The 14,647-nt window shown below is 41.0% G+C and overlaps 1 protein-coding gene across 5 annotated transcripts in view; it reads left to right on the forward strand.

Moving 5' to 3' along the window:
- LOC134422456 (6-phosphofructo-2-kinase/fructose-2,6-bisphosphatase 4) overlaps nt 1-14,647 on the forward strand; it is a 49,742-nt gene that overhangs the window by 25,448 nt on the left and 9,647 nt on the right. For all 5 annotated transcript variants that reach the window (XM_063164533.1, XM_063164529.1, XM_063164531.1 and 2 more), the window contains exons 3-12: nt 2,589-2,685; nt 5,022-5,088; nt 6,241-6,315; nt 7,153-7,209; nt 7,533-7,654; nt 9,312-9,519; nt 10,074-10,220; nt 10,808-10,912; nt 12,523-12,652; nt 13,013-13,075. In XM_063164533.1, coding sequence (XP_063020603.1) covers nt 2,589-2,685; nt 5,022-5,088; nt 6,241-6,315; nt 7,153-7,209; nt 7,533-7,654; nt 9,312-9,519; nt 10,074-10,220; nt 10,808-10,912; nt 12,523-12,652; nt 13,013-13,075 — 1,071 coding nt within the window. The remainder of the gene's footprint in view (nt 1-2,588; nt 2,686-5,021; nt 5,089-6,240; nt 6,316-7,152; nt 7,210-7,532; nt 7,655-9,311; nt 9,520-10,073; nt 10,221-10,807; nt 10,913-12,522; nt 12,653-13,012; nt 13,076-14,647) is intronic.

The following is a 14,647-nucleotide window of genomic DNA, read 5'->3' on the forward strand; positions in this document are numbered from 1 at the left end:
GATGTATTAAGTATGAGAATTTACAGGACTTAAATAATCACTTTATTTTGACTGTTTTCACACGGTTTAACCCTTATGATGACCAATATCAGCTAGTTCAGAGTTCAGTTTTATCCATTAGGCTGAAATGGAATAACAATCCAAGCTGTTTAGCCTATATCCAACTGACAAAATACTTGTATGTTAGATACACATGTAACTTAAATTTCTGACATGTGTTACGTATAAATGTCATTGAGTTTGAGCACTTCACTGTGTGATCTTTGACTAGCAGAAGTCCAGTACTGGACAGCAGAAAGATATTATCCACATCTGGTTCATGCTTGGTTGAATGCATCCCAAATACTAATTGTGCTGTAGGTGGTGTTTGGCCCAACTGTAGGAAAAGTTCTGTGGGCTGCTGTGAGCAGCACATCAGAAAACACACTCACTTGTGCTTGATGAAAAACAGGTAGAGCATTGCTGCCTGATTTTACAAAAACATGCAACCCAAAGTTGCCATGTGAGGTTCTGTCCTTGGTTGCTGAGTATTGTTTGTCTTTGTTAGAAAGGGCGGCTGAGATGCTCTCAGCAAACCACAGAGCCTTTCTTCAGTGTTTGTGTCTTCAGTGATGCAATCTTACTGAAGTCACTGTGAAACACCTCACTGCCTGGCTGAGGGGATAGATGACATTTTCCCTAATTCTTCCACTTGGTGGGACTGAACTGATACAGGATCAGTATCAAGTAGCCCTAACATCTGCTACCCTTTGGCTCTTAATGTCTTAAAATTAGTGTGTGCTTAATTTAGCAGGAGTTCTTGTTCTCTGAGACAGATGGCTCAAATGATGAGGTTATGTAAACCAGAGAAAAGATAAATGCCATCTTTTCATGTAACGTTAAGCAAGCTGGAGAGTTCAAGAACAGAAGGTGGAGGTAAATACCCCAGGCTTTTGGTGATGGTTAAATCATTTCAGTCATCATTTCTGTGCTTTCTTCCTTCCAAATCCTCTGTTGTATAGAATGGGAAATGGTTAAAAGTACAGGGGACTTTTGTCTGTGCTTTTTGAAGGAAATGAGGTCAGTTAGATGTCTGAATAGAATTGTGTTGCAATGTGGTTTTGAGATACTGAGCCTTGGAAGCTTTTTTGAATAGTTGTGGTTGTGATACCAGTGAGCTTTGAGAAAATTTTCCATAGGCATGACTGCTAAGAATAAAGGCTGGAGATTGTCCCACTAGATAGCACTTTTTCCTCTGCTCTGCATGGCCTCTGGCAGTAACTATTCCTTCTCATGAAATTCATTATTTTTTACAAGAACCCACCTTTTCATGTAGCCACTGTGGCCAGTGCTTATTAAAATCACCGTCACAGAATCACCTGGATTGTTCTGTAATCCATGTCATGATGCATTCCATCAACACTCCTGAGCTCAAACAAAACTTGACTTTTGGGGAGAAAAATAATTTTTATATCTTTATCCTCTGCCTCCAATCCCAGCAGCAATCTATATACAGCAGCTGGTTCATGAGCTCTTCTATTCTTTCTTCTTTCTTAACTACAGCCTTGTAATTGAATCTACTGTTTCTTTTCCTCTTTCCAGAAATAAAGTCTGGCAAATAGAGTTGTACCTTGGCAGCATCTCAAACAGAATACTTCAGTGTGGTTGAATTCTAATAAAAAAACAAAACCAAGAGCTTTGCAGTTCAACAGAAAAAACCTGTAGGTCTGAAACAACTTAAACATTAACTGTATTTCAGAGGCCTGCTTTCAGAGCCATTGAATGAAATGAATTAGGGTTCAGTGTCACTCTGCTCTGGAGCAAAGCAGAACTGTCTTGCCCTAATCCCATACCTGATATTGCAACCTGATGTTGTGTTTGGCCATGGACCTTTTGCACCTTTACCCAGATAAGGAGTAGGTGGTTTTTGACCACTGAGATGAGATCCCAGTGAGATTGTTTCATACTTAGGATGATTTTTAAATTATTTTGTTTTGGCAATTTGTCTTTTTTTTTTTCCCAGTAAGTGGAACAGGGCTTGTGAAATACTAATCCTTAAGGAATAGAAATATTAGAGCAGTGTTCTGAAAAAATGTTTTCACTACTGGAATTTTAAGTTTTGTTTACTTAAAGCAAGATTGTTTAGTTCTATTTGGAGCTCTGCCTTGTGCTGAAATAAGAATTGTAAGTTTTGGGAGGTGTTATCTGAATACTGTTTCACTGTACATATACATAGAAGAAGAAGAAGCTAATGATAATAATAAATTACTATTAATACCAATAATCATTACTAGTCCTTTATAGACTTTGAGTAACTCTGAAAAAGAGGAAAAGAATTTCTTTTTGTTGCCCAGGCAAACTGGCAGACAAAGGCACTACAGAGTGGCCACTGAAGCAGAGTGATTACAGCCCAAATGTTCTTTAGCTATTTCCAAGATTTATTGCTGTCTTGGCTATTTTAAACCTCACAAAACACAAAAAGAAGTATGATAGATTGACTTCTTACAGGCCAAGTTATTTTATCTTTGCAGGAAGTTTGGTTTCAAAGTTGTCATGACCTTTTCATATTTCTGTTGTTGGCTCTTGCTAATGCTGGTTTCTCTTGGCAGAATTTAATGTTGGTCAGTATCGTCGAGATTTGGTGAAAAAATACAAATCCTTTGAATTCTTCCTGCCTGACAATGAAGAAGGCTTGAAAATCAGGAAGTAAGTTTTGATTGTGCTTGGTACATCATGCTAATTGTATTGAAAGGATATCCTGTTTAATTTGCTCTTAGAGATTGCTTGAAGTTGCATTTTTGTATGATCAAGAAGACCCTTAGGGAGACTGCAGGAACATACATTCTAGAGAAGGTGGAGTTGTGATTTCTTTAGGCTGATTAAAATTTGGGTGTCTTTTTTTCTTGATTGTTTCATCTCAAGCATCAGAAATTGAGAGAAGTCCTTGATTCATTTTCATTAGGATGTGACTACTGTTACTCCTGTAGATACTCCAGGATATTTTCACTGAAAAACTATTTTAATAGATAGTAATAACTTTTCCTACCTTCTTGTAAAGTACCAGCTAATAAATGTGACTCCTTCTGCTGCATAATTGCTAAAATCCCATTTTAGAGCTTTTGTTTGCTTCATAAAGGAAAAAAACCCACATAACTGCTTTTCTTTTTGATTTGTATAATGAAATTGTTCATCTGGAGCACTTTGAATGCATTCATCATTATCTGTTTAAATGAGTGAGAATCAAACGTGATAATTTTCTCCCTGAAATTGTGGGTTTGGCCACCATGCAGGTGCCTCATTCATTCCCTCAATGCACAGCCTCAAAAATTGCCATGTTTTGCTAATGCTGTGCAAAGCAAGGAGAGAAGCAGAGTTCTGTGTCCAGATGAAGCATTTGAGTCTCTGCTCCTGCCTGGAAAGAGGCTGTGCTTTAATGTAGGGCAGACCTTCAGGAGAAAGGGTCAGAGCAAGAAGGAGCTGCTTATTTCCTAGAGGAGATCAAACAAGAGGGCCTTTTGATTTTCTTGGACACTCACTGTACTTTTTAGTGTGTTCAGGAAAGCCCTTAGAGCGTGCAATGTGAAAGAGAAGGAAATGAGAAATTTGAGATGGATAGAAATAGTATTTATTTAGGCTACTTATAATATGGACTGCCTTGTTTTTAATTCAGCTTCACCTTATACATCAAAACCATATGGAGTTCTTTTGTGGCTGTCCTTGCCTTGTCCCCCCTATCTCTTCCCTTTCTTCCCCTCAGCAGCGCTGAGTGTTGCTAAAGCCAAAGGAGAACAGGCTGCATAAGAGCCTCCCAATCCTTGGGGATAAGAGCAGTTATGAGGTGCATTAGCTTTGCAAGCCACTACTTTTTGCTTACAGGTAGAGCCAAACCTTTTAATGTGCCTCTGTGCCACCTATTAGGCTAAGTGCTGAGGGATGTAGCATGAAATGGGCTGTGTGAGATGATCTGCCTGGTTAGCAATGAGTAAAGAGGGTTTGTATTTATTCAGTGAAGACCTGGGTGATGAATCTCAGCTCCTGACATCTGTTAACTGTGCTAATGTGGAAATACTGTCAGGATCCAAAAGCCTTCATTTCTCTTTCAAGATAAAGCTGTGCTTCCAGAAGGTGTTAAATAGAGCAGTTATGAATTTCAGTCTGGAAAGAAAATTTAGGAGTAATGTAGGGAAGGGCTGTTGAAATGGGCAGGCTTTTATGTTGGTACTGCAGAGAGGCTGTACTTACTGGGAATAAATGGGGCTTTGTTCTGCTAACAAGTAAATCGTGTACAATGTTGCCCTCCAGCTTTACTGATGTGTTAGGAATCATAATGGACTTTGAAGATAATGCTAATGCTGGGGACAGAGGAAAGTTGCATATTCATGTGTTCTTGTCCAGATTTAACACAAGTGTAAAGTACGTCAGGGTGGGGATTTTTGGTGTTTGTGCCCTCAGCTGTCTCCAGTACTAATTACACTGGGTTGGGGACTGCAGTGGGATGATATTTCACCTCAGTCACTAATACTTGATGCTACCTTTGTTTTGCTCTCTGTATTAACAAATTTTTTCTACATAAGCAGTTTTCACACAATAGCTCAAAAGAGAGTAAGTGGATAACTGAAAAATAGTTGCCTCTCCAAACTGGTGCCACAAGATAAAGGCCTTGAGTTGATTAATTTTGTTTAATATTTTGCAAATCAAATTAAGAAGCAGTTATGAATGAATAGGTAATTGGGAAAAGCATGCAGTTGCAGGGATGTTTCAGTGATGTTACTTTAGATCAGTGGAAGGGTATCCTTCAAGCAAAGCTGATAGGTGTTCTGTGGACATGAGTGGCTGTGTCAGTGACACAGAGGGGCAAGGTGACATGACCACATTTCCTTAGTGTAGCTTGGCTGATCTCTGTTGAGCTGATCTCTTTTCCCTATGTTTGCAGAGAGGTCTGTATTTTTGAGATAGATTGTCTTAACATTTGCAGGGCCCTTTTCTCCCAGGTGCATAACAAGATGCCCTTACCTGTGTTCTGTGGTTCTCTCCCTGTGCAGACAGTGTGCCTTAGCCGCGCTGAACGACGTCCGGCAGTACCTCAGCGAGGAGAACGGGCACGTGGCTGTAAGTTTCTTCTTGGAGATACCTTCTTGAGGTGCCTCTGCACCAAACTCTGTGTGTCTGCTTGATTATACACAGCCTGAGTAGTTACAGCAGCTGTCCAGTACACCAGATTTCTGCCTTTTGGTAGTTAGGTCTACCTTGTTGCTGCAGTGAAGTGAATGCTGAATTTGAGGGTGATGATGCCATATTGAGCAACTACCTTTTGAGGGTTAGCTGAGAGGAGGATAACACCAAGAAAAACTCCACCTTCTCTTCACATTGCTATAGGACAGTGCTCCACAATGTGCCATTAAACACATCTGTCATTTTACTTGCATGTCTATTTGATAGTTTAGTTTTCCAAGTGGAAGGTAAAGCCTTGCTGAACAAAAAGTATTCTCTTGGCACTTATTACTGGCATGAGAATGTCTGAAAAGAGCAGGAGAAACTTACAATGAGTTAGTGCATACCTGAGTATTTAATAATGGGATGCAAAACACCAGTTCCTCAACTACTGACATTGTGTGCTGAGACTAATTTTTAAAGTTTTTGTCTTAAGACTACTGACACAACTCTGGGGTTTTTATTAACTAAACGGGGAAAACCATTAACTGTAAGTTCTGCTGAATACATGAGGTAAATGTTATGCTTTGGCAAACTTCATACTTAAGTAAAACATTGATGTGTTCAGAGATAAACTGAGTTCCTAGAAAAATGGCTGCATTGATGGTGTTATTCGTGGGCAGGGTTTACAACTCTTGCAAATTTTACACTTACATTTTGAACAGCCCACTGAACTGCAGCTTTTTTTTTTTTGGTAGCATAAGTTCACTAAAAACTTGTGCATTAATATTTAATGCTGATAAGAGGAAAGGAGGAAAATTCTCTCCTGTACTATGTGCTAGGCTTAAATTCTGATTTCCTTTTCCAAGTCCAAGACTTCTGCTAGAACTGCTTTCAAAATATTACTAAATTTTAGTATTTAAAAAAAGAACATGTGTAAAGTAGTAATGTCTTTGTTTTCTTCTTGAACATGTTGAGATAGTGGGGTTGAGGGAGGGGGAAGTTTCCGTTGCTTTCCTTCAGACTGAGGGACTTGGAATGAATATTTTTGTTGTTACTATTACAGTGCTTTCCACATTCCTTTTTCTCTCTCCCTTTAATTATTCCTAGGTCTTTGATGCTACAAACACAACTCGAGAACGTAGAGAAACTATTTATAAATTTGGTGAAGAAAATGGGTATAAGGTGAGTGAAAGCAAAGCAGTTCTGAGCTACTGCATGGCCAGGTAAGCCAGTGGTAGTTTTGTCCTTATCTGTACTCTAAGTGCACTAGCACAAGCCATGTCCTTTTTGGATGTTTAATCAATAATGTGTTCTGTGTTCCTAAGCATTGTTTGTGATTAGAAGTCATTCAGTCCTCATTTTTCTCATCTTAAGTGTTTGTACTGTTTGGAGCTAAGGTATTTTGTGCTACAGCTCCAATTTTGTCTTCCTGGACCTGTGGCCATGAGTGCAGTGTCAGAAAGAGCTTTTAAAGTATGGTTCTTCATGCAGTTCAGATCTTTGCTGCAGGAACACGAAGGGGTTCTGTGTTAGTTGAACTTAGTGGTTTTCTACCTTCTGGTTTTACATTTAGCTGTTCTCCAGTCATCTTTCATTTCCTCTAAACTTAATCTCTGTAAGCCTTTGACACAGCAGAACACAAGCCTCTTTATAAGTGAGGCTACTCCATGAGCTGGGAGGCTTCTGAAATGTTAATTCAGAAATGTTAGTTACTGTTTGTGGGGCTGAACCAGCATCCTCTGCATTTGTTTCTTCCTCGTCCATCCTACATCTTTTCTACTGCAAGAATTTTCCACTTGCAAGCATTGTTGGGGAAAAGAGCAGAGAGCATGATGTGTCATGGAATGGGAGCCAGGGATTTCTGATGAGAGGTCTGGAGAAGCTTTCTGAGTAAATGGAGGGAAAATGCCTTGGCATGGAAGTGGGTGACATGCTGCTTGTGTGTTAGTACCCAGAGGTGTTCTCATGCATCTTCCTTCTTCCTCTCTTCTGTTCTTCTTCCTCCTATTTGGACTGAAGACCTTTTTTGTGGAGTCTGTATGTGTTGATCCAGAGGTCATTGCTGCAAACATTGTGGTGAGTAAAGTTAAGTTTGCTTGATATTGGGAGGCTTAAAGTAGCTTAGTATTTTTAGAAGTACATTATAAGAATTTCCAATAGCAAAAATCCCACTTTAGCTCTGATTAATGGAAAAAAATTCATTTTTTCCCTGTCCACATGACTGTTACTAGCTCAGAAGTTTAATTCTCTGAAGAGAGGGATTTCTTTTGCTTTACATGTATTTTAATGAAGGTGCTGACAAAGCTTTTTGTTGTGTTCCCCTACTCCCTATTTCTTTAAACATCCATGAAGAAGGGAAGGAAACTTAAATACTGTTCTCCTGGTTTTATTTTAAACAGCAAGTGAAGCTGGGCAGTCCTGACTATGTGGATTGTAGCAATGATGAAGCAACAGAAGACTTCATGAAAAGAATAGAGTGCTACAAGAACTCATATGAGACTTTAGATGAAACTCTGGACAAGTAAGTGATGAAACAACTCTGTTATTACTGCTGGTGATCACAATATTATTTAAATGTTATTTTAAGGGTTGGGGCATCCTGTACTGGGGATTAGGGCTTTCAAGTCATAATTTAGTGGCTTGATTTCTCTCTCTCCTTTGGCAAATTAAAGTGTTGACTGAAGGGGTGTAGCATGGAAACTGCCTTCTTTGAGGAAAATTGGCTAGTGAGACTAGTCTGGGACAATATTCTTTTTGATTTTCCCACTTGGAGAATGGTATTTATTCTTCTGGGATAGAACCAGCATTTAGCAATTATTCCAGAATTTCTACAGTGGTTGGTTGGTACTTGGCTTTTTTTGGTACCTAGAGGAGACATGAGTGATTTGTAAGCATAACTTAATTGGTTGGCATGGTTAAGGTTAATTATGAACACATCAGTCTTAAAAATGTGACTTCTTAATTAATTTCTTTGTGCTTGCAAAATTATCCTGCAGGTGCAGGGCTCTGAGAAACTGTCTTAGCTACATTATTTATCCTCACGCCAAAGCATTCTTCTGGTTTTTATTAACTTGGAACTCTTGAAAATAAGGTAGGGATGAATCATGTGAGGAGGAGCCCCTTCCTTCTTGCTACAGCCCAGCATTTCAGAGTAGGATTTGGAGCTGCACCATCCCAGGTGTTGCTGGTTTGTTGCACCAGAGCTGCAGGGAGGGCTGAGCTGCATTTTAATGTAATTGAGCGTGAGCAGTGTGGAGCTGGCTCAGTTCATGCGTGTAATTCCTGTGATGGACCCAATGGCTGGGCCTGCCTGGAATGGCAATGATTAACTCCAAGGAACATGGGCAGGAGTGAGGTGCTGGTGCCCGTTTCTCACTGCCTCTGCTTGGTTTCATTATCAGTTTTCTTGTTTCATTGCAGTGTGGTGTCTCAAACACATAGCTAGAAACCAATAGTGGTTATTTTCAGCTTATGAGACATCTTCCTGTGTGTGAACGAGAGGCTGCTCTAGAATTATAGCTCAGGTGATAAAGGATAAGCAGTGAAAATTGAAATTATAAGCTGTCTGATGCTGAGAGAAGGTAGTGGTGGGGTAGATTACAGTACAGTTAACAAAGGGTTGCTTACAGAGCAGTTGAGAAAATGTCTTGCTTCAGACTGCTCCCAGGCTCTTGTGGTGCCCTACTTTTCTGGAGGGATTAAATGAGATGGGTAATTAGTGACTATTCCTTTTGGCCCCTGGGTGCAATCAGACAAGCACTTGGTGATGGAAAGTGTTTGTAACCTGGAAAAAAACCCCCAAATGGTATTGTAAAATAGCTGTATATCTTATTTAGCTGTGGTAACTTAAGTGAATCTCCTTTTCAGTGTGTGGGCTGTATTTTTCCAAGAGAAGGATCTAGATTTGGATGAAGTGCAAGTAAAGGGGGCAGAAAAGAAAGCGATGTGAGCAGCTCCATGTGAAAGGAACAGAGTTCATCCTGTACCTTTGGAGTACTGTGTTATTTCTTAGGACTAATGCACATTCTGTGGCTGAATGAGGATTTTTTCATTTCTTTGGCTTGTTTCCCCTTTGTTTCATAACAACAGAGAGGGTGGAAAGATTGTGCTACGCGCTAATAGCAACAATGTGGAATCTTACTTTTTTTTTTTTTTTTTTTTTAACTTGCTCACGAAAGGGATCTTTCTTACATTAAAATCATGGATGTTGGAAGGAGTTACCTGGTGAACAGAGTGATGGATCACATCCAGAGCCGGATTGTCTACTACCTCATGAATATCCACGTGACTCCTCGGTCAATCTACCTCTGCCGCCACGGGGAGAGCGAGCTCAACCTCAAGGGCAGGATAGGAGGAGATCCTGGGCTGTCTGTCAGGGGGAAGGAAGTATGTACCTCCTGCCAGGTGGAACTGTGAGCTCTGTGTGTGTTTGTGCTGGGCACTGGCAGCTTTCCTCCTCTGCAGCCTTTTCCTCCTAATGAGTTTAAAGGACTTTTTTAGTTGCATGTTTGGGTAGTGGAAACGGGACAGGCACTTTGTGTGTTGTGGTTTGTACTCTTATCTGTGTGTCTCTCTGTTGGCTAAAATTCCTTTTTATACCCCACCACAAAGCAGTTGGCAAGAGGGCTTTCTTTTTTAACTATATTGTTGTGAAATCCTGACTAGTTGGGTAATTGGGAAAGTGTACACAACTTAAAGCTGAAAGGAAAATTAGTGGAAGGAAAGCTAAGAACTGCTAAAAATTTGTATTTTCCTTGTACTTCTTTTCTTTCTCCTGTCCCTCTTGGATAATGGAGTAGGTTGTATTTCTTAGCAAAACCTTTGACAGTCTTTTGGAAAAGCTACAGTGAGCTTACAGAGGCTGGAACCCTTGTTTTCTAAACTGAACGCCCTGTGTTGGCTCTGAGCCCTCATCCAGTGTCTCTTGGTTTTTCTTCCAGTTTGCCAAAAGCTTGTCACAGTTTATTAATGAACAAAATATCAAAGATCTGAAAGTTTGGACCAGCCAGATGAAAAGGACAATTCAGACTGCTGAAGCCTTGGGAGTGCCTTATGAGCAGTGGAAGGTTTTGAATGAGATAGATGCAGTAAGTTCTTCTCTTTTAAATGCTTAATAAGTTGCTTTGATAGTTAAGGGTGAAAAAAGGTACTTAGTTTTTTAATAATATGTCTTTCATGGGATAGAAAGTCATTGAAGCTGCTTCAAGAGGCTGGAAGTAATTGTCATTACCTGTAAACAAGGCTAAACATTTCATTAAATTTTGCCATTTTTAATTTGTTCTTCTCTTGTGTTTCCCAGTAAAACATTCCTCTGTAGAAGCCATGATGTTATAAAGTTTTCATTAATTGGGCTTGGAAAGAAGCTTGTGGTGGAGGGATTTGCTAGCTGGCAGTTTCCAGCTGCAGCTGTAAGATATAAAAGGAGGTGCAATAGATAAAACATGGCCTTGCTTTGTCCATGGATGTAACTTCACCTGTACAGGGATTTAATGATTCCTCCTAACCACCTCTGAGTCAAGCTGAGTGCCCTGTTTATCTTGTGTGACAATTCTGAGTGTCAGAGTAGCAAATTATAACTGCTAAAGGTTATTTGTATATGGTTTTATTTAAGAGTGATATCTACTTTTTGCATTACTGGGAATACACGTTTTTTAATCATTTTCATTACTGACAGGGAGTATGTGAAGAAATGACATATGAAGAAATACAGGAAAATTATCCTCTTGAATTTGCACTGAGAGACCAAGACAAATACAGATACAGATACCCTAAAGGAGAGGTATGCTGTTTTTAGCATTTTAATCTCACAAGTTGAAAGGGTTCCTTGTCTTCTTGCATATATGCATGCTGTAGGAAGGAAAACCAAATTTTTAAATTAATGAAAAGGTTGTTCCTTTCTCCGTGGAAAAGCACATAGGATCTTGCAAGGATTGAGCCCAGACCACTTATGTTGATTCAGGGCTGGAAAAATAAACCCATAAATTTAGAAAAACAATGGAGAGCTTTGATCTTGTGGGCATTGTACCTGTGCTGGTCCTACAGTGGTAAAGCAGGAGGAATTATTGCAGGGCTTTAACTGTTGCATATATAAACATGCTGCTAAGATGCCCTGTTTCTGTTCCTCCCTGCTCTTGGTGGTGGCTGTTTTGCAGGCAGCTCTGGCTGAAATGCTGGGGAAATCTCCAGCCACGTTATTAAACTCCTTGCCTCTGGGAAAATTAACTTGCTGATGGCTTTTCTAAAGTAGCCCTAGTGCAGGGCAGTGATGGCCAGATGGTCACAGGGCCATTGCTGGGGGCTGAGGGCTGGGAGGAGGGATTGGCCCAGCTGCTCCTGCTTGAGCTGTGAGGAAGCAGAGCTGTGCCTTCGTCCTCAAGAGCAGTCACTGTGACAAGAGCTGTGTCCCTGGCAGTGTGACCCCGTCCTGCTAATGAGGCAGTCATTAAGCTGCAGAGTGCTCCTCATGCATTTGAACAAGGAGTGTTTGTTTTTGAAACCAGTGCAGTCCTGGGGATGGTGACTGGCATGTCAAACTCCCCCTGTGCCTTGTGGGGATGAGTTGGTCTCGTTTATCCGAGGCAGTTTTGTGTCTGGGAGCAGTGAGAGGGGTTTGCACAGCTCTCGGGGAGCTTTCTGTTGGCCAGGGCTCAGTCAGCAGTGCCACTTGGTCCTGCATGGGGACCAGAAAGAAGGTTTCCTGCCCTGCTGGGTCGTGTGCTGAGCTCTCCACCTGTGGTATATGACACATTTTGGAAGTACCTGGCACTTTGTTTTGGAAGACTGCGTTGGAAGCAGAGTCTTTACCATGCATGTGAAATTCAGTTCAGTTGTGCCCATGCAGGAGCTCTGCTGTTCCCCTGCAGCAGCAATTCCCTGTGCATGGTGAGGCAGGACAGGTCACCAGCAAGTCCTTGTGCTGGCTCTTGGTGGCATGGTGGCTGCTGTCACCAGGCCAGTCCAACATGCCCACAGCTTGTTTGGAAAGGGCAGCCTGAACAAGTCAAGCTTTGTGAACTCTTTGCGTGCTGATTGTTGGCTGAGCTTCAGATGCTTTTGAAGATGAGCTATGGAAAATAACATGCAAGACTTGTATTTGCAGATGTGAATTAAATCCTAGGGATTTAGTGGAAATTCTTGATCAAAGTGGCTAATTTAATAAAGCTTTTCTGTGAGGGAGATTTGTTTTGTTATGTGTATAATAAAATGTGTTATGTGAGTGCTTGGGTCTGAACTGTGTTCTTAGTTTAATGAAAATTATTGCTGCAGTATTTCTGTGCATTAAATAACATTTAGAAGATGATTGATATGAAAGATCTCCTCTGTATATATATACACTGTTCAAAGAGTTTTCCCTTTTTAATGTGCTCTGTGTTTCTCCTCCCCACCCAGTCCTATGAAGATCTAGTTCAGAGGCTGGAGCCAGTAATTATGGAACTGGAAAGGCAGGAGAATGTGCTTGTCATTTGTCACCAGGCTGTCATGCGCTGTCTGCTCGCATATTTCCTTGACAAGCCCGCAGGTAAGTCTTCCTTGATACATTACAAACAGACTGTTTTTTAAAAAATTTACTGCTTAAGGTTCCACACAGTAAATTCTAACAGTTTGCTGTATCATCACAGGCTGGTTTTGCTAGGCAAGTACCCAAGTGTATTTTTTGGTATTTGACCCCCACATGAAACTTGGTGGTTGATGTTGTTGAGCTGCTCCTGACCTGGAATACTGTGATAGTTGTTTTTTGCTCTGATTAGCATCTCTGTTGCATGCTAGGAAAAGAGATATGCTGTTAGGTAAAAAGTCATTCAAGTAGCTGACCTGAAACATAACAGAAGAGCCAGTTGTAACCTGTATTTCATGTGTAATTTGTGGTTTGATTTCTCAGAACAACTGCCCTACCTGAAGTGCCCACTGCATACCGTCCTAAAGCTAACCCCAGTAGCTTATGGTAAGTGCAATTATGTAAATTTATTATATAAGTCTGGCTATACTCATCAGAAAAGGTGGTGGAGTGTTTAAAACACACTTTATGTTGCTTTAAAATAGTCAAGTTTGACATTGCATGTATGCGTGTAGAACTTTACTGGAATAAATGAATCCTCTGGATTACCCTTGCTTTGCCTTGTGCCAGGAAACACGTGTTGCTGAAGGCCTGAAACCACCAGTGGCTGTCACTGCTGGAGGGGACAGTTTGTGCCCAGTTCATACTCTATTTCACTAATTCTTCTGGCAAACCCATGCATTTACACATCTGCTACAGCAAGATCTGAGTTTTTATTGATGTACTGGAGGGTATTGCTTTGCAGAAGACAGGCAAATTTCCATTTGTGTAGGTTTTTCATCTTGCCAAATGCAGTATGGGATAAGGGTTGCTGTGTGCCCTGCTGGGTGGCACAGGCTGATTGCTGATGGAGTTTTGTGTGTGTTCCCACCTCAGCTTAGTGTGTGCCTTCTGCTCATTTTTGTTCAGTTATGGCTGGGTCATATCTGCTGATATCCCACTTCAGAAGATATCTCAAGCTATGCAGATAATTCTCTGCCTATTAGGAAAAATATATTGCCCAAAATGCTGGTTCAGTCATTAATTGGAGCCTGTCTTTGATTATCAGCTCTGAAAAATAGCGGTCCAGATCAGTACTTTGTGTTTTGTTAAGTTTCAAATGAAGTTGAAACAAAGAATATTACGAAACAAAGTAGCTGCTGCACTGGAAAATCTGCGTGAAGAGATTTTTGTCATTTGCTTGCAGTTTCGTCTTACAGGAAGGACAGCCTGTGCTGTGGTGACATCTGGTGTTCCCAGCCTTGCATGACAAGCTGGGGTTTTGAAAATAGAGATTCACTGCAGTTAAAACTTGGTCTTTTTAAAACTGGATTTTTCTGACCTGCTAGAGTCTGCCTGTTTTCCACAGCAAGGCTCTGTTTTGGGGTTCTCTTGGGTTTTTTGGGGCTTCTCTGGTGGATTTTTTTTTTTGGTTGTTGCTGCTTTTCTTTCTTTGCAGGAGGAGGGAAGTTGGGTGACTGCTCATAAATTTTAAGAGGGTGTGGATGTTTGAGTGTTTGCTCACACACTAAGAGAGGAAGGAAACAAAGGGGTACAGACACTGTCCTTGCCCTTCTGACTGGAGGGAAAGAAATGCCATTGTCCCTTTTTTAAGGGGTTTGACATGTATGTGTGATGAGCACATTTCAGCCAACCTGCTTTTTGGAGTTCAGCCATCTGAAAACACAAAGACTGTGTAGATTATTTCTGCAGTACTGATTGATGGCACTTGGCTCCAAGCAGGCAGGATGCAGGATCAGACCTGGTGTGTTTGGTACCTCCCAGCTGAGCCTGCTCTGGGGAAATGCTTCCCCTGGGGCTTTGCTCTTCCTGGTGGTGGAGAGGAGCATCATTGCCACCTTAAGAGAATGACCTGCAGTGGAGGAACATCTGGTACAGCCTGACAGCTGGATCAGGGTGGATGAGACCTTTACCCAGCAGTCCAGGGCAGTGGTGGTCTATGGAAAGGAAACTGCAGCT

The sequence above is a fragment of the Melospiza melodia genome, chromosome 10 (genome assembly GCF_035770615.1).
Source record: "Melospiza melodia melodia isolate bMelMel2 chromosome 10, bMelMel2.pri, whole genome shotgun sequence".
NCBI lineage: Eukaryota > Metazoa > Chordata > Aves > Passeriformes > Passerellidae > Melospiza > Melospiza melodia.